This window comes from Diceros bicornis, chromosome 29, assembly GCF_020826845.1.
Source record: "Diceros bicornis minor isolate mBicDic1 chromosome 29, mDicBic1.mat.cur, whole genome shotgun sequence".
Lineage (NCBI taxonomy): Eukaryota > Metazoa > Chordata > Mammalia > Perissodactyla > Rhinocerotidae > Diceros > Diceros bicornis.
Window position 1 is genome coordinate 8,581,864 of NC_080768.1, and position 19,887 is coordinate 8,601,750.

At 37.1% G+C, this 19,887-nt stretch overlaps 1 protein-coding gene across 2 annotated transcripts in view; it reads right to left on the reverse strand.

Moving 5' to 3' along the window:
• The window catches only part of GPM6A (glycoprotein M6A), a 323,189-nt gene that overhangs the window by 12,293 nt on the left and 291,009 nt on the right, over window positions 1–19,887 (reverse strand). For both annotated transcript variants that reach the window (XM_058524926.1, XM_058524925.1), the window contains exon 4: window positions 4,159–4,312. In XM_058524926.1, coding sequence (XP_058380909.1) covers window positions 4,159–4,312 — 154 coding nt within the window. The remainder of the gene's footprint in view (window positions 1–4,158; window positions 4,313–19,887) is intronic.

The window sequence follows — 19,887 nt, forward strand, 5'->3', positions numbered from 1 at the left end:
ACTTCTCTTGCTACCATCCTGAGGCAAGCCACAATATGTCACACCGGGATTACCTCAAGAGTATAACTGACACCCTGCTTCCTCTTTTGCCACAGTCTCTTCTCCATACAGCAGCCAGAGTGACCTTTCTATAACAAAAGGGAGACTTTGCTTGTCTTCTGCAAATATTGTCTACTTCCCTCAGAGTAAGAGCCCCTAATCTGATACGTCTTGTAATGCACTCATCATGATTCTATATGTTCCACGAGCTCTCAGATTTCATCTCAATCTATTCTCCCTACTTCCTTATTCTGCTTCAGCCACACTGGTCTCTCTGTTGGGTGAAGATATTGGGCAACGTATTACCTTAGTCACTTTGCACTGAATCTTCCCTCTACTAAGAATATTCCCAAGTCCCTCATTTCCTTCAAATGACAACTATTTAGTGAAGCCTTCCTCCATCACTCTTTTGAATATTGTACCCCAACCCCCCATCCAGTACCCAGCACACTTTATGTTTTATATATATATATAGATAGATAGATAGATACAGTTTTTATGATAGAAGTACCACATACCAAAAATATATATTGCAAATTAATTGTAGTTTGTACGTCAACATTTGTATAGTATGAAGCTGTAAAAATGAGCATGTGTATATAAGACATGCTGCAGTACAACTCTGAAAATTTGATTATTTTGATTCATGTGTATCTGTCTATGAGTGGCCAAATTAGCCTAACCCAAAATTAAGACCCTTGTGATTACATTGGGTCCCCTGGGATCATCCACGGTAATTACCCTATCTCTAGACCAGTTGATTAGTAACCATCTGTAACCTAATTCCCCTTTGACATGTAACCTAACACAGGAATACTCACACAGAGGAATGGCCTAGGCAAGAAAAATATAGCCAAGATTTTACCAAATAAAGTCTTGAATTATTTAGCAGAAACGAATATAGTTCAGTAATTAGCAATGACACATAGCTAAACACAAAAAAGATTTCCTATTAACAGTATATGTATCTAGTTTCTACACTAATGTAAAATGTCTTTGTGAACAGAGTGGGCTAAAGTCAAAAGTGCTGTTTATTTCTAGTTTCAAATCTGTTCTATCTTGTGCAAATAATGCAATATTCCTCGGTCATGGTTGCCTTCTCTAGAAAAAGCATGATGGGCCAGGTCCATGATCTGAGTGTTTGTCAAACTTTGTTTTATTTTACTTTTTTTGTCATGGAAATTTTCTTTTCTATCAAAATTGAGCAGAGCTTACACATAACAGAAGCTCAAAAAGTATTTGTTGGAAAAATAAGTAAGTGAAGTGAAATCCTACTGAGAAGGGCTTTCTGGAAATCAGAAAAAAGCAAACTGCTATTGCTAAAATGGCTGGCCGTGCTGGGCAGGAGGGTTGGCTAAAAGCAGCCCCACATGCTTTGGACCACTTTGGCCCTGAGGTAGTTTCATCAAATCTCCAGGTTTTAACAGAACACAGTTCTAAATCCTGGATCTAGATATTATGGGAACCAATTTCCACATTTTATGAAATTAATTTACTAGGATAAATTCCTAATACAGTCAATGTCACTAAATCACTGTACATATAATTGAAGGACAACAGAAATAATTATTAAAGCAAGAAAAAGTTAAAATTGCAAGTAAAATTATTCCATGACTCACTTTTTTCTTCTCTTTTTTTTTTTTTTTTTGTGACGAGATCAGCTCTGTGCTAACATCTGCCAATCCTCCTCCTTTTTTGCTGAGGAAGACTAGCCTTGGGCTAACATCCGTGCCCATCTTCCTCCACTTTATGTGGGATGCTGCCACAGCATGGCTTGACAAGCTGTGCGTCGGTGCGCGCCCGGGATCCGAACAGGCAAACCCTGGGCCGCCGCAGCGCAGCTTGTACACTTAACCGCTTGCGCCACCGGGCCGGCCCCCATCCATGACTCACTTTTAAATACAGCAAACCTTGATATAATAAACTATCTTTAAATTCCTAAACTGTATGAAGTAATGCCTCTGCTTCCCATTAGATCTATTTGAAAGGTATATGTTCATTACAAGCATGGGGATGAGTAGTGAGATGCACAGTAGAGACAAAGCAGGCATAATAGCCACTGCATGGTGACAGTTCCCATTATGCAGTTAAAAGACCTTGGTCTCCTAAGAGAAAAGACACCATCTAGATGCAAATGAGACAACTTTGCAAAACAAGGGAAATCGTTTTATAGTATGTTATTACCTACTAATTACTTTTTGATGAAATTACTAAACGTCTGTACTGGTCACATTCCAAATTTGGCGAGTGGTTCTTTTCTATTCTGATGCCCCTTGATAATAACATGATTGTATATGTACATTAAGGATTCTTATTAAGGACATATTATCTTGGGAGTGAATAAATGCTATCCAGGCAGTAGATTCTGTGTTAAGGGCAAACAGAAAATCTTGATAGCTGATGTAAAAGGCTACATGACATCTGAAAAGTGCCTTCTCTTCCGCATCAAGGAGAAAAGTTAAATTTGAATAAATCTTAATAACTATGTCGTAAACAGTGCTAAGGTTCAAAGAGCAGCTTGAATCATAGTTAACGCTTTGTACTTACTGTAAGGATGGCCTATTCAATATTTAGGATATACTGCCCTAAAAAAATATATTGTTTATTATCTGAAATTCAAACTGAACTGGATGTCTTGTATTTTACCTGGGAACCCTTTCTGAGAGACTAGTCATGTCTTCTCCAATTTCAATTTTTTGGATCAGCAGAATAAAAGGAAGACAGTGAGGGGGAGGGACTGAAGTCAGACCCGTGGTTTTCCAGGCAGCTGTTCTCCAGTGACCCCAGCAGCATCACTGAGGTTTCCTTTTCCTGTGTTTACAGGACATGATTCCAAGGTTAAAACCTCCCCAATGGAAGAGCTTCCATACTCCCTCTATTGTCTTCCTGCCAAGAATTTCATCCACAGAACAGATCATCCTGCTTTTCGTTTGGATCAGTCAAAGGGGCCTGAGAACTATGTCTAACAGGATGGTGGGTGGGCCACAGTTCTGGAACACACAGCTAGTTGTCGACAGGATAGTTATATCATACCCTACAATCTATCTGTAGTATATCTATAGATCGCACAGTCTGCAGATACCATCTGGTGAAACGTTTCCCACTTTCCTCAAGAATGAGGAAACCTCATTAGAGAAAAGCATTCAGAGCATTCCCAGATGTTTAATAGGTTAGATTTTAATAGCCGTACTGTGAAAAAATAATCCATTTGAAATGTGGATTTGCATATCTTTTATAAATTCTGTAGCGCCCATGTTTTTACAAATGATGGAAGAGAATTCCAAATAGGTTAGGTGAGATGAGCTTCCCCCTTTCCACTCACATAGTTCAGTAGTTGTTTCGACAGGAGAGGCAACTGACTTATAATGAAGAACACAGACTCTGAACCTGGACGGCCTGGGTTTGAATCCTGGCTCTGTCACTTACTAGCTGTATAACCTTGGGCAAGTCTTTAACCTCCTGTGTCTCAGTCTTGTCATTTATAAAGAGGATAATAATAGTGTCCACTATATAGAATTGTTGTGAGAACTAAACAAGTCAACACATATAAACCATTTAGAATAGGGTCTATACATCATAAGCCCATAAACACATACGAAACTATTATTATTACATGAGGTTTTAGCCCTAAATAAAAATAATCAAAGAGGATTGCTGATTTATTTAACAACCTTTGATTTTGCTATTACTAAATGCTAAGGTTTTTTGCTCTATTTCAGAAGACAATGAAGTACATATTTCTTAGGTGATCTCCACACTAGACTTCACAATTTGTATAGTTCATCACAGAAGAATGAAAAGAGGATGCAAACATCACACTGAGTCTGGAAAAGTGCAGAGGAATCAGGACAAGGAAATCACAATTAGAACTTGCCAATACCAGCAAGTACAACCTGATAGCCTGTTCAAGTATACATGTTTGCATGTTCACGTTATGAGATCAACTTCCCATAATCCTTGAATTCCTACTTATTTCAACGTAAAAAGAATGTCTTAAAAGGGAATACTCTGATACATTTATCTCTTTGGTAGATGAAGTAATTGGCCCCAAAGTGATTTACAATATTTCAGAGGCAGGTAACATATGAGGTGTTGTTCCACAGTTAGAGATCCACCTACCGAACTGACGGAGGTCCAAGCAGAGATTCGCTCCCTCCACTAAGGTGGTGTTTCGGCAGATGGTCCACAGATTGAAGTACATGTACACAGGCAGGGAGGTGAAGGCCGTGACCCCCAGCCACGCCAACATGAAAAGGTACGTCAGCATGATAAACTGCAACCGAGAAAAAGTCGAGAGAAAAAACATATCATCTACTGGAAAAGAAGAATTTTGCATTGAATCGACAAAGCTCAATATTGAAGGTTTTAAACGCTATAGGACACAGATCAATATGACAACACTGGTAGGAACTGCAGCGTGGGAAGCTGAGAGACGGTGAATACAATGGGTTATGCAAATAAACTTGCTAGAAAATCGCATCTTGGCAGAGGTTCTGATGTATACAGGAAGAAATAATGTCTGCATCTTAATGCCTGTTTCATTAATGTATTTATCTTAAAATTCTCACCACATGTTTATTAAACTTTGGAAAACATTAACTGGTATATTTAGAGAAGGATTCTGCAAAATGTTTTAAAACGTTGTCAGTAAATTTACATTACAGCTAAACGGGCACCATTTCATATCATACGTATTTAAGCTACTTAATCATGTTTACTTTTAACACTATAAATATGAGAATTCTCAAGTCATTTTACTATCTAATGATATTAGTGTGTACCTTTCTTCATTTTTAATGATGTTTGTAAACTTTAAATCTGTCTTCTTTCATGCATATTAATTTTACTTTTGCTATAGAAACAATAAAACATGATTTTAAGTTTGAAAATAAAGTTTTTTCTTCCTTTATTTCAGAAATTTTTTTAATATTTATAAAATGTAGTAACAGGTTGTTCATGTATCCTGGATATAGTTGAATAAGAGACAGTTTCAGCATAGGTTAAATGGATTTTTAGTTCAAGCATTGCTTAGATGCTGGATAAAAAGACAGATAGATGCACGTATTGGAAGACGGATGAAGAGCCGACAAAAAATAGAGAGGTGTATTAATGTTGCTTCAAATTGCTTATCAGTTATTTAATCTATATTATCTATACATAAAATTGTCTACATAAATATACACCCTTAATTGTCTCAGTTAACACTTGTATTAACAACTGTATTCAGATGTAACTGAAAAAGACCAAGTGTAAGTCACAATGCCCAGAGGTTTAAATGTACGAATCCACACATTGATACAAATTGATTATATTTCCTAATGCAAGTTATGCATCACTGGATTTATTAGCATATTTCCCATGATCATAGCAGTAATTCATTATATGAAATGTCCATGTAGGTACTGAAAAGTAGCCAAATAAGAAAATCACTACTGTAACAATTTTCTGGCACAATATCTACATCTGGTTTTTCTCATCTGAATCTTGAAATTGTCCTTTTAATCCCTTAAACGTATTCTATTAACTAATACAGCAACAGGATTATATTTGCAAATGTCTGAAATGTAGCCTTTGCCCACCAAAAGCTAAGTTTCTATAGATATTTGGACCCCTTCTGAGTTTCAGAAGCACACTTTCAGAAGACTTTTGAAGAGAAACAGTAGTGTATTCTGGCTTAACTTTAACACCTCAGGTAGTCACATTTTCAAAATGACCAACACAACATAAAATAAATAACGCTGGATGAAACTAAATCTCTTCAACTCTATTAATTCTTTTGGTGATGAGTTGTGGAGTGACTTTATTCCATGATTTTGGTAAAATCTCAAACATGTAAGACTTCTTTGATAACTCTCACAATACATACTAAAAATAACACTCTTGAAAAATGGGAACCTTGGTGTCAATGTCACGTTGGAGCTTATGCACATATATTAAAGTCAAGTTGTGATTAACACAGACAGAGATTATTGGGATTAAGGATAGTAGGGAATTTACATAAGAAATAGGAAAAGAGCCAGGATAAAGCCCATGAGACCTAAGAACAAATCTGTCCCCTATAAAGTACCTCAGAAACCCAGAACATAATTAAACACATGCTTTCTAATAACATTAACTCCTCTCAAATCTGACTTCCTGTTAGTAGAAACTAACAACCTCTGAAATACTAGTGGCTGGAGAGTTTGATGAGCCAACATCCATCCTAACAATGTCCTTAAACTATGATTTCAACAGATGTATTTACACCTTTTACATCCAAGATGAAACAAAGCCTGGTCTAAAAATACTAGCAAATAAAACTCGTCGAATATTAAATTATTCAAATCAGTGAAGAAACTGCAGTAAATATCCTTCAACGGCTATTTACTCTTGTAATAGAATTGTTAAAGTTTACATCACTTTTAGAATTATTTCGTCTTGCTCAACAAATACTTGATGATGGCCTAATATGTGTAACAGTAGACAGTAGGATTTCAGTCACAGAAAGCAATAAACACTTTCTCCTTATTTTACTTGTCAAAAGAACAAAAATATTCCATGTGGAAATCTAGGCAACATCTGGTCTTGAAACATACTGATTGTCTATGGTAAACATTTTATTTGACCCTACCAGAGAGAAAGGAAAATATTTCTTGGGTGGTCTTTATTCTTTCTCCTTTCTGGAATTTAGAATGAAGCAAATCAACACATGAAGCTCACTGGGCAGTGTGGCTGCCTGCTCAGGAGTCTTCCTTTCTCATGGCCCTGTGCACCCAGTCTACATAAATATAAACCCTGTTTAGCAGACATTTCTCACTAGTGTAGATGAGAAATGTCTGCTAAATCTCCAAGTATTGATCAGCATACTGCAAGTATCAGTACCCATTCACTCCTAACATTATTAATCTGTGTGATGTGAGGCAAGCCATTTCCATTCTTTGCCATTGGATTCTATCTGTAAGAGCGTAGAGATTGATTGATCGATTGATTGATCAAGCACTGACATGCCACATTTATTTAGCAATAAAGAGGGCTTTACAGCATGTTGATTAAAGGCACAGGCTTTTGAGTTGGATCGAGCCTAGGCTGCTCTTTATGCTTCTGTATCTGCCTGTGTAAAATGAGAATGCCTCCTAAACTGATCTCACACGACTGTAGTGAGGCTGGAAGGAGATAATACCTGAAAAGCATTTAGCATAGAACCTAGCACAAAGAAGCACAAACAGAATATTAGCTATTTTTATTCTAGGTAGTATTATTGTGATTACTGCTATTACCAAAATATATGTTTTGCCTGAATGATAGGACTATACAGAATAAGAGAATGAGATTTCATTTCATATTTGGAGACAATAAAAAGAGGGCCGGCCCCGTGGCTTAGTGGTTGGGTGCACACGCTCTGCTACTGGCGCCCCGGGTTCGGATCCCAGGCGCGCGCCTCCGGCCATGCTGAGGCCGGGTCCCACATGCAGCGACTGGAAGGATGTGCAACGATCACATGTAGCTGTCTGCTGGGGTTTGGGGGAAAAAAAAAAAGGAGGAAGATTGGCAATAGATGTTAGCTCAGAGCCAGTCTTTCTCAGCAAAAAGAGGAGGATTAGCATGGATGTTAGCTCAGGGCTGATCTTCCTCACAAAAAAAAAATAAATAAAAATAAAAAGAATGAGAAGTTCTTGAGTTTGGGAAAGTTATTCAAAGAGAGCTCTCACTCAAGGAGAAAGGCTCTAGAAAATTTACAAAACCACTCCAAAACTGAAGAAATCTTGTTAATGGAATTCCTTTGAGGAAAGAGCCCTCTTCATTAACATTTTCATTATTTGCAACTGTAGACCTCAAGGTTAATTTATAGTCTCAGGAACAATGAATGTGATACGGCAGCTTGAAGCCCGAAACTTTGGAAGGCTAAGAGTACCTCAAAAGTCCATGGGAGAATAACCAGCATGCTTTTAGCTACAACCTCTCTATCTTGCTTTCCTTTCTGTCCCAGGAGACTTTTCAAAAGCTTCTTTTGAAGGTGCTATTCACCGTAGAATGGGACTTAATGATTCAATAGGTTTAGATTCAAAGTGTATTGGAACACTTTGAACTGCGTTGCTGCGGCTACTATTCAAGGCGATGAAAGGCATGACTTCTGAAACCACGGTACTGAATCATATTTGCTTTCCTCCAGAAAGTATAATATTATAGCCCCTTAATAAAGCTGAATGTTATAGAGTAAATCATTACTGTGAGAAAATATTTTCATTTCTACTAACGCATAAGTTTTGTTCTAAGAAAGATACAAAAGACTTTCCTTTTGGGTTTTGAGTGCAAACTCGTTATATCTCAAGGCATAATAGTTCATATTCACCAAAGTACTCAAACTAAACAGTTAAAAATATAATTCTACCTTCACGTTTTACCTTAGAAGCTGATGATTATTAAGATTGAAAAATTATTCAAATTGATCAAATGTAATCCTAAATAAAAAACTCTCTATGTAATAAAATATCTCCTAATTATGTTTCTTTCTAGTTTTCTGTTGTTAGTAACATGACAGATATACATTTTGTCATCTAAGCATTAAATAAATAAATGAGCTACTCATTCTTATTAGAACAATCTCCAAGAATTTGAAAATTTCTTCTGATTTTGAAAATCTTTTTTTTTTTTTTTGCCTTTATGAACATCTATTTTTAGATGAAGATGAAACACTTTCTGAAATTCGACTCCACAACAGCTGTTTGGGTAGTACAGTGAAAACAAACAAACAAATAAATACTGGAAGAAATAAAAGTATAACTGGATTGAAGTCAGGGGAGGATTCACTGGTTGTGTGAGCTGGATGTATCATTTAAACTCTCAGAGTCACCTCTTCATTCCTAAACTGGAAATTAGCATACCTCTCTCACAGGCTATGATATAAACAGAAAAGAAGCTCATATATGAAGTCACTTAACAGTAAACACAGTCCACAATAAATCTTACTTTAAAAATAAACCCAAACAAAGGAAGTTGTTTGATTTAGCAAAAAATTAACTATTTTGTATTTCTAAAGGTTAGGTATGGACAGAAATAATCTATTTATGTTGCGATTCCTGTTTATTGCCTGAACCACACTGAATTTTAATTTTTAGTCACTCTGGCCCTGTTTATAGGAAGGAGGAAAGGATGGGTCTTGTGGAAGTTAGGTGAGTAAAGTGGCCTCATGGGCTTTTCTTACTTCAGCCATTGTTTAATATGTCACTCACCTAACTCACAAAGAAAAAAATTTCCATAAAATTTCCTTGGTTTGGTTTAGATTGGTTTAGATTAATTAACTCACCGATCTTGGACAGTAAAAACTGCCATAAAATGACAGGGATTGGGTGCCAGATTCATAATTAATGTCAAGCACATCTCATTATCACATCATTATTTTAGTACCATTTCATCAGAACATGCAAATTGACTGTCACAATAAGCATCTTCTTGCTATCATATTTCTTGTTTTGTTTTTATTTTCACTCAAAATACATTTGTTGAGGGCCTACTATGTGTTAGCATTAAATTCAAGACAATTGCTATGAATTATTTCTTAGTGGCTTGAAATTGAAAAAAACAACATGTAATTATTGTTTTGATCTCAATATGGATATTCTAATCATTCTTAGAAAATCAGTAGGGAGGTTGAAACACAGAACTGCAAGAGGGAATGTCTCTATAATCTTTGGAAGAAGCCTAAAATGGATGATTCCTCCTTGATCCTATAGCCATTGAGATTACAGTGTATTTAACTTGAGAATGATTTGCAAAAGGTAATTGATTTTTCATCTGAACTCTTATGAACTTAGACTTGATGTCTAAGAAAATCACACTTCATCGAGCTACAGACTTTCTGTGGAACTTGAGCAAATGTGCACCCGTCGAGGTAAAAATAACACCTTAGAAATCAGCAGCATTGATGAAAAGGAGCCAGCTGACTCTGACTCCACAAGTCTCTGAGTCTATGAACTACCTAAATGCTGAAAAAATATGCCACATATTGAATGGGATGTTATGATATAATGAACAGATTCGGGTATAAGGCAGATCCAAATGTTAGTGAAATGAGCAAAATAGATCTATTGATCTATGCAAAATCTCTTTGTAACCCAAAACATACTATCAGGTTCTACTCAAGTCATTGTCTATGAGGTCCCTTCTCATTAACTGTTTCCAGGCACAGGATATAGGGAGTTTGCTAAATCTTAGCTCAGAGCCCCATCATTTCACAATAATAAATTTTTATTTTTATTTGGCAACATTTCCTCATTTGGAATGCATTTAAAGAGTATCAATTCCATCATGTTTCCACTTCAACATCAAAAGGAAACAGCTTTAGATTTCATCAAAGGCAGAATTAGCTCAGAGTTTAGAGATCCTGTGATCAAGAAGTCTCACCAGGTAGACACTAGCTGAGGGAGCACAGCGTCCAATAGTGGTTTTCAACCATGGCCACACATTAGGAGCATCTGGCAAATGTGAGACAGAAAAAGATGCCCAGGACTTGCCCATGCCAATTATATTTATATGCAAAAATTTCTGCACGTGATTTGAATGGGCATCCAGTGTTAAGAACTACTACTCTAGTGGAGTCAATAAAGCTCTCATGAATACATTTGATGTGAAGGTTTCTTTGATGTTCATCTTTAGGTTCCTCACAGTACTACACCTGAAGTAACAACAACAACAATAAAAAATACAGTCGGGGTGATTTGCCAGAGACTCATGCCAGTGTCAACAAAACAGCCAAATGCACAGATGAGTGAGGTACTGGACATGAACCAAATTTCTAAGTCATAACCAAAAATTCAGCATTTTTGGAATTTGGGGCCAGAAAATTCTTTGTTATGGAGAATGTCCTGTGCATTGCAGTGTGTTTAGCAACATCCTTTACTTCTACCCGCTAGATGGCAGTTGCGTAATCAAAATTTCTCAGTGTCCCCTGGAAGGAAAATAACTCCTGGTTGAGAACCACAATTCTAATATGTGAAAATACCAAGTCAAAGACAAGCAAACGAACACCTGAATATACTATCACTACAAATGCAACATGACACAACATTAACAATATTGAACTCAGTAGGGTCTGAAAAATATACAGTGTAAAGCTTACTGCAGAAAAAAATTACATAAGTTATTATGTAAATTACTTTAAAATGTGAAATCATCATCATCATCTTCATTTTCATCATTATGGCTCAAAACTACCTAATCACAAGTAGTGTTTGGAAAATTGTTTAAAAACCTATTTATTATGTTTCCAGCAGCTTTATTCATAATTGCCAAAACTTGGAAGCAGCTCTGATATCCTTCAGTAGGTGAATGGATAAACTGTGGTATATCCAGACAATGGAGTATTATTCAGTGCTAAAAAGAAATGCGCTGTCATGAAAAGACATGCAGGGAACCTTAAAAATACATATGACTAAGTGAAAGAAGCCAATCTGAAAAGGCCACATAATGTGTGATTCCAATTATATGAAATTCTAGAAAAGACAAAACTATGTTGACAGTAAAAGAATCAGTGTTTGCCAGGGGTTAGGGGAAAGGGAAGGATGAATATGTGGAGTACAGGGGATTGTTATGGCAGTGAAAGTACTCTGTATGGTACTAGAATGGTAGATACATGTCATTATACAATTGTCCAAACCCAGAGAATGTTCAACACCTAGAATGAACCCTAATGTAAACTACGGATTTTGGGTGATCATGATGTGTCAATGTAGGTTCATCGATTGTAGCAAATGTACCACTGGTAGGGGATTTTGATAGTGATGGAGGATATACATATGTGGGGGCATGTGGTATATAGGAAATCTCTGTACTTTCCACTCAATTTTACTGTGAACCTAAAACTGCTCTAAAAAATAAATCTATTTAACAATATACTAATTGTAATGCTTTCTTCTTTATTACCTTGCATCTTCTTATTCATTCAACAAATCAAATTCAAACAGAATGTAATACATGATCCACCAGGATTTTGAACCTGCCTAATCTAACACCTGGATAAGTGCAGTATTCTAAGTATTTCATCCTAATTTGCACACTCCATGTTACTAAAGGAACTTCTTTCTATCCTCCAAACCCCAGAGCAAGAGCCCCTTTACTCATTAATTCATTAATAATTAAAATTTTCTGTGTGTGCACAATATGCACTGTATGACACCTTGGGCATATACTGGTCAACAAGTCCTCCCTATAACAGACTTTAATCACCTTCTTTCTGTGCAAATGACATAAAGTTACCCACGTTCATCAATATGCTCAGCATGTGTGTGCTTATGTACGAGTCTCTTGACTATTCCAACTAGACTAGGGCTCCTCAGCATCAGGGACACTGCCTTGTTCCTTTTCAGATCACCAGTGCCCAGCATGGCCTCTCAATCTTTGTAACAGACCCTAAAAAAATTGAGGTAAGGAGATTTTACTTTCTCAAGTGAAGGCAGAATTCAAATAAAATCAAATTATATTAAAAACAAAAACATCACTGTCCTAGTAGAATACATTCTTTTCCAACAAATATTACTATAGAGGAAACTATTTTTAGTGAATGCTATTTTAATATCAATTATATTGTAAATGTCTGAGAAATGTTCTTTTGACCAAGGATCCCAATATAATAATACCTGGCTTAGTGATTCCTCAGTGAACTTTTAATTTTTATATCTTCAATATACTTAGTTTCCCCATAAAGAATTTTAAAACATAAACTATGGTAGTTAATCTCAAAATGAGAAAAAAAGACAGTCTCAAAAATGTGGTGAAGTATGATCTGTTTTTGTATAATGCTACTGATTTAAAGCCAAAGTCAGAAAAATATATAGCTCTTACTTTTTTTCTAAAAGCAAACATAAAAATAAATATCTTTTGTCTTGAGATTATTCACAGCACAGTGACCATAAAGCTCCTAATTGGAAAAGAGAGGTATCATTAACCAAGTAATATTTTTTTTTTTTTTTTTTTGAGGAGATCAGCCCTGAGCTAACATCCGCCAATCCTCCTCTTTTTTTGCTGAGGAAGACGGCCCTGGGCTAACATCGGTGCCTATCTTCCTCCACTTTATATGGGACGCCGCCACAGCATGGCTTACCAAGCAGTACTTCGGTGCGCGCCCGGGATCCGAACCAGCGAACCCCGGGCCGCCGCAGCGGAGCGCGCGCACTTAACCGCTTGCGCCACCGGGCCGGCCCCCCAAGTAATATTTTTTTATTTTATTTTTGTGTGTGTGTGAGGAAGATTAGCCCTGAGCTAACATCCGTTGTCATTCTTCCTCTTTTTGCTGAGGAAGATTGCTCCTGGGCTCACATCTGTGCCCATCTTCCTCTACTTTATATGGGATGCCACCACAGCATGGCTTGACAAGCAGCTCGTCAGTCTGCACCTGGGATCAAAACCTACCAACCCTGGGACGCTGAAGTGGAGCGCGCAAGATTAACCACTACTGCCACCAGGCAGGCCCCCAAAGTAATATTTTTTAGAAGATCATTTGTAATCCATGATTTTTATTTCATCCCCAATCTAGTGGCCTATTTAAATTATAACTATTATATGTATGGAAATATTTGGCACATTAAAATCAATGGAACCAATTTTAAAAATTACACTTCTATAAAAAGGCAAGAGCATCATGGTGGAGTGTGCTTTCCCGTAAACTCTTCCCCCAAGAAGATACAACAAAAGGGACAGGCAGAGACCAACAATGGACTCCTAGAGCGCAAAAAGGAAGATCGGAAAGATCCACACTGCCACACATCTGAGAGTAGACGTGCTGGGACCCCCTGGAGAGAGGTAACAAGAAATCCTCTCCCTCCCCATAAGACCAGCAATCTGGGTCCATGCAGCTCCCAAAGAGGGGGGAGGGGCGGTCCTCTGCAGGGAAACCGTAGCTCTTCTGGCTCTCTCAGCCAGTGGGAAACTCCCACACAGAGGACTCAGAGATGCCGCAGGGGTGCCATCAACATCTGACCACCCCAGGAGAGCAGATAATGAGGGGCGAGTGAGAAGCCCCCCATGCCAAGAACCCAGCAGGCAAAAGAGAGAGCCCCCTCCCCCCTGCATGCCTGAAACTGCAGCTCAGCCAACCAGACCAGACAGAGCAGCTGGGCCAATTGCAGCAAGCAGCTGGGGCAGAGCACAGGAGGCTCAGATTACACAGCCCTTAACCCCAACACTGCAGCAGCAGGCAGAAACTGCAACCAGATATTCCCAGGATGAGGAAAAACAAAGCGAATACAGGAACCACAATGCAAAGGTACATGAAATCACCAGACCAGAAGGAAAATGACAAGCACCCAGAAACCAACCCTGAAGGCATGGAAATCCATAACCTAAATGACAGAGATTTCAAAATAGCTACCATAAAAAACCTCAACAAAATATAAGATAACACAGACAAACAATTCAATGAGATAAGGAGTTTCTTCACAAAAGAGATTGAAATCATAAAGAAAAACCAATCAGTACTGATGGAGATGAAGAACACAATGGAGGAGATAAAGGAGAATTTGGAATCTTTAAAGAACAGAGCTGACAATATGGAGGAAAGAACTAGCATTATAGAGGATAGGAATACAGATATGTTCCAGCTGGAGGAGGAGAGAGAACTAAGACTAAAAAGAAATGAAGAAAGTATCCAAGAAATACCTGACTCTATTAGGAAATGTAACATAAGAATTATAGGTATTCCTGAGGGAGAAGAGAGGGAAAGAGGAACAGAGAGCCTGTTCAAGGTAATAATAGCTGAGAATTTCCCAAATCTGGGGAAGGAGCAGGAAATACCAGTAGGTGAAGACAACAGGTCTCCTAAATATGTCAACAGGCAAAGACCCACTCCATGGCATATAGTGGTAAGGCTGGCTAAAGTCAATGACAAAGAAAAAATATTAAGGGCAGCTAGACAAAAACAAAACATAACGTATAAAGGAACTCCCATCAGGCCCTCAGCGGATTTCTCAACAGAAACCTTACAGGCCAGGAGAGACTGGAATGATATATTCAAAATACTGAAAGACAAAAACTTTCAGCCAAGAACACTCTATCCAGCAAAAATATCCTTCAAATATGATGGAGAAATAGTAACTTTCCCAGATAAACAAAAGCTAATGGAGTTCGTGGCCACAAGACTCCCATTTCAAGAAATATTCAAGAAGGCCCTCAGGCCTGAAAAAAAGAAGAGAAAGGGAATACAAAGCTTGGAGCAAGGAGAAAAATAGGTAGACAAAATCAGAAAAATAGTAAATCTTTACCAGAATAGGTTAGCAACCACTCAAATACCAAAATAAAAAAGATCAAAGGAAAGAAATCACCAAAAATAAATATAACCACATCACTGTAAACACACACCCACAACACAAGATAGAATAAGTTGTAACAAGAATGACTTAGAAGGGGAAGAGGAAAGAGATTGAATTGACTTAGTGTAAGAAAATAAGAGGTCATCAGATAATGGGCTATCTCATACATAAGATTTTTTATACAAACTTCAAGGTAACCACTAAACAAATAATGAAAACAAAATAACCTATGATAAACAAAGAGAAAACTAGAAGAGTCATAAGACAGAATAACCAAACTGAATTGGCAGTCTGAAACAAATGGGACAAGAAACAAAGGAAATGCAAAACAACCAGAAAAAGAGCAATAAAATAACAACAAGCCCCCATATATCACTAATTACAATAAATGTAAATGGACTGAACTCTTCAATCCAAAGACACAGAGTGGCGGGATGGCTTAAAAAAAAAGACCCAACAATATGCTGCCTCCAGGAAACACATCTCAGCTCTAAAGAAAAGCACAGGTTCAGAGTGAAAGGATGGAAGACAATACTCCAAGCTAATGGCAAACAAAAGAAAGCAGGTGTTGCCATACTCATATCAGACAAAGTGGACTTCAAGATAAAACAGGTTAAGAGAGACAAAGAAGGGAAATATATAATGATAAAAGGGACACTCCACCAAGAAGACATATCAATTATAACTATATATGCACCCAACATAGGAACACCAAAGTACATAAAACTATTAACAAACCTAAAAGGAGATATTAACAACAACACAATCATAGTAGGGGATCTTAATATCCCACTTACACCAATGGATAGATCATGCAGACAAAAAGTCAATAAAGAAACAGTGGACTTAAATGAAAAACTGGACGAGATGGACCTAGTAGATATATACAGAGCACTCCATCCAAAAACAGCTGACTACACATTCTTCTCAAGCACACATGGAACATTCTCAGAGATAGACCATATGTTGGGAAACAAAGCAAGCCTCAATAAATTTAAGAAGACTGAAATCATAACAAGTACCTTTTCAGACCATAATACTATGAAACTGGAAATCAATTACGAAAAAAAACCTGGGAAAGTGACAAAGATGTGGAGATCAAACAACAGGCTACTGAACAACCAATGGATCATTGATGAAATTAAAGGAGAAATCAAAAACTATCTGGAAACAAACGAAAATGAAAATATGCCATACCAAATCATATGGGATACAGCAAAAGTGGTCCTGAGAGGGAAACTCATAGCGATACAAGCCCACCTTAACAAACAAGAAAAAGCCCAAATAAGCAACCTTAAATTACACCTAACAGAACTGGAAAAGGAAGAAAAAACAAAGCCCAGAGTCAGCAGAAGGAGAGAAATAATAAAAATCAGAGCAGAAATAAATGAAATTGAGACCAAAAAAAACAGTAGAAAGGATTAATGAAACAAAGAGTTGGTTCTTTCAGAAGATAAACAAAATTGACAAACCCATAGCCAGACTTACCAAGAAAAAAAGAGAAAAGACTCAAGTAAATAAAATTAGAAATGAAAGAGGAGAAATTACAACCGATACCATGGAAATACAAAGGATTATAAGAGAATACTATGAGAAATTATATGACAACAAATTGGACAATCTAGAAGAAATGGATAATTCTCAGACTCATACAACCTCATAAAACTGAACCAAGAAGAAATGGAGAATCTGAATAGACCAATCACAAGTAAAGAGATTGAAATAGTAATCAAAAACCTCCCAAAAAATAAAAGTCCAGGACCAGATGGCTTCCCAAGTGAATTTTACCAAAGATTCAAAGAAGATTTAATACCCATCCTTCTCAAACTATTCCAAAAAATAGAGGAAGATGGAACACTTTCTAAATCATTCTACAAGGCCAGCATCACCCTGATACTAAAGCCAGACAAAGACAATACAAAGAAGGAAAATTACAGGCCAATATCGCTGATGAACACAGATGCAGAAATCCTCAACAAAATAGTGGCAAACCGAATACAGCAATACATTAAAAAGATCATACACCATGATCAAGTGGGATTTATACCAGGGACGCAGGGATGGTTCAACATTTGCAAATCAATCAACGTGATACACCACATCAACAAAACAGAATGAAAACCACATGGTCATCTCAATAGATGCAGAGAAGGCATTTGACAAGATACAACATCCATTTACGATAAAAACTCTCAACAAAATGGGTATAGAAGAAAAATACCTCAACATAATAAAGGCTATGTATGACAAACCCACAGCCAACATCATACTCAACGGGGAAAGGCTGAAAGCCATTCCTCTGAGAACAGGAATGAGACAAGGCCCACTCTCACCACTCTTATTCAACATAGTACTGGAGGTTTTGGCCAGAGCAATTAGGCAAGAAAAAGGAATAAGGGAATCCAAACAGGCAATGAAGAAGTGCAACTCTCACTATTTGCAGATGACATGATTTTATATATAGAAAACACTAAGGAATCCATTGGAAAACTATTAGAAACAGTCAACAACTACAGCAAAGTCGCAGGGTATTAAATCAATCTACAAAAATCAGTTGCTTTTCTGTACGCTAATAACAAACTAACAGAAAGAGAGCTCAAAAAGATAATACCGTTTACAATTGCATCAAGAAGAATAAAATATCTAGCAATAAATCTTACCAAGGAGCTGAAAGACCTATACAATGAAAACTACAAGACCTTATTGAAAGAAATCAATGATGACATAAAGAAATGGAAAGACATCCCATACACATGGATTGGAAGAATAAACATAGTTAAAATGTCTATGTTACCTAAAGCAATCTACAGATTCAATGCAATCTCAACCAGAATCCCAACGACATTCTTCACGGAAATAGACAAAAGAATACTAAAATTTATATGGGGCAACAAAAGACCCTGAATAGCTAAAGCAATGCTAAGAAAAGAGAACAAAGCAGGAGGGGTCACAATCCCTGACTTCAAAACATACTGCAAACCAATAGTAATCAAAACAGCATGGTACTGGTACAAAAACAGACACACAGATCAATGGAACAGAAGGGAAAGCTCAGAAATAAAACCGCACATATACGGACAGCTAATTTTTGACAAAGGAGCTAAGAACATACAATGGAGAAAGGAAAGTGTCTTCAATAAACGATGTTGGGAAAACTGGACAGCCACATGCAAAAGAATGAAAGTGAACCATCTGCTATCGCCATTCACAAAAACTAACTCAAAATGGATCAAAGACCTGAAGGTGAGACCTGAAACTATAAAACTCATAGAAGAGAATATAGGCAACACACTATTTGACATTGTTTATAAAGGAATCTTTTTGGATGCCATGCCTACCCAGACTAGGGAAACTAAAGAAAAAATAAGCAAGTGGGACTTTATCAGATTAAAGAGCTTCTACAAGACAAATGAAACCCGAATCGAAATGAACAGATAACCCACCAGCTGGGAGAGAATATTTGCAAAACATATATCTGACAAGGGGTTAATCTCCGTAATATATAAAGAACTCACACAACCGAACAACAAAAAAAACAAACCCGGTCAAAAAATGGGCAGAGAAAATGAACGGACACTTCTCCAAAGAAGATATATATACATATATATACACATATATATATTCATGGCCAATAGGCACATGAAAAGATGTTCAACATCACTAATCATCAGGGATATGCAAATCAAAACAACACTAAGATATCACCTCATGCCCGTTAGAATGGCTATAATCACCAAGACAAAAAACAACAAATGTTGGAGAGGATGTGGAGAAACAGGAACCCTCATACACAGCTGGTGGGAATGCAAACTGGTGCAGCCACTATGGAAAATGGTATGGAGATTTCTCAAAAAATTAAAAATAGAAAGACTCTATGATCCAGCTATCCCACTACTGGGAATCTATCCAATGAACCTGAAATCAACAATCCAAAGAGGCTTATGCACCCCTATGTTCATTGCAGCATTATTCACTATAGCCAAGAAGTGGAAGCAACCCAAGTGTCCCTCAACTGATGATTGGATCAAGAAAATGGACATATATATACAATGGAATACTACTCAGCCACAAAAAAAGACAAAATCGTCCCATTTGCAATAACATGAATGCACCTGGAAGGTATTACTTTAAGTAAAGTAAGCCAGAAAGAGAAAGACAAACACTGTATGATCTCACTCATATGTGGAATATAAACCAACACATGGACAGAGAAAACTGTATTATGGTTACCAGGTGCAATGGGGGTGGGAGGTGGGCACAAGGGGTGAAGGGAGACATGTATATGGTGATGGACAAACAAAAATATACAACCCAAAATTTCACAATGTTATAAACTATTAAAATATCAATAAAAAAATTACATTTCTATTTGCAGTGTCACCTGAATATATAGAATTGAGGTTACTCCCAGTAGTTGCAATTACAGTGAGTGAATGCACTCAGGATGTTACCTGGGATTCATAAAATCTGTAAACTTGAGAACATTTCCTATCCTTAAGATGAATTTCTAGCTTTATTATAAAAATTTGATTGAAAAACCTATACCTACAGAGGACTTCATTTAAACTAA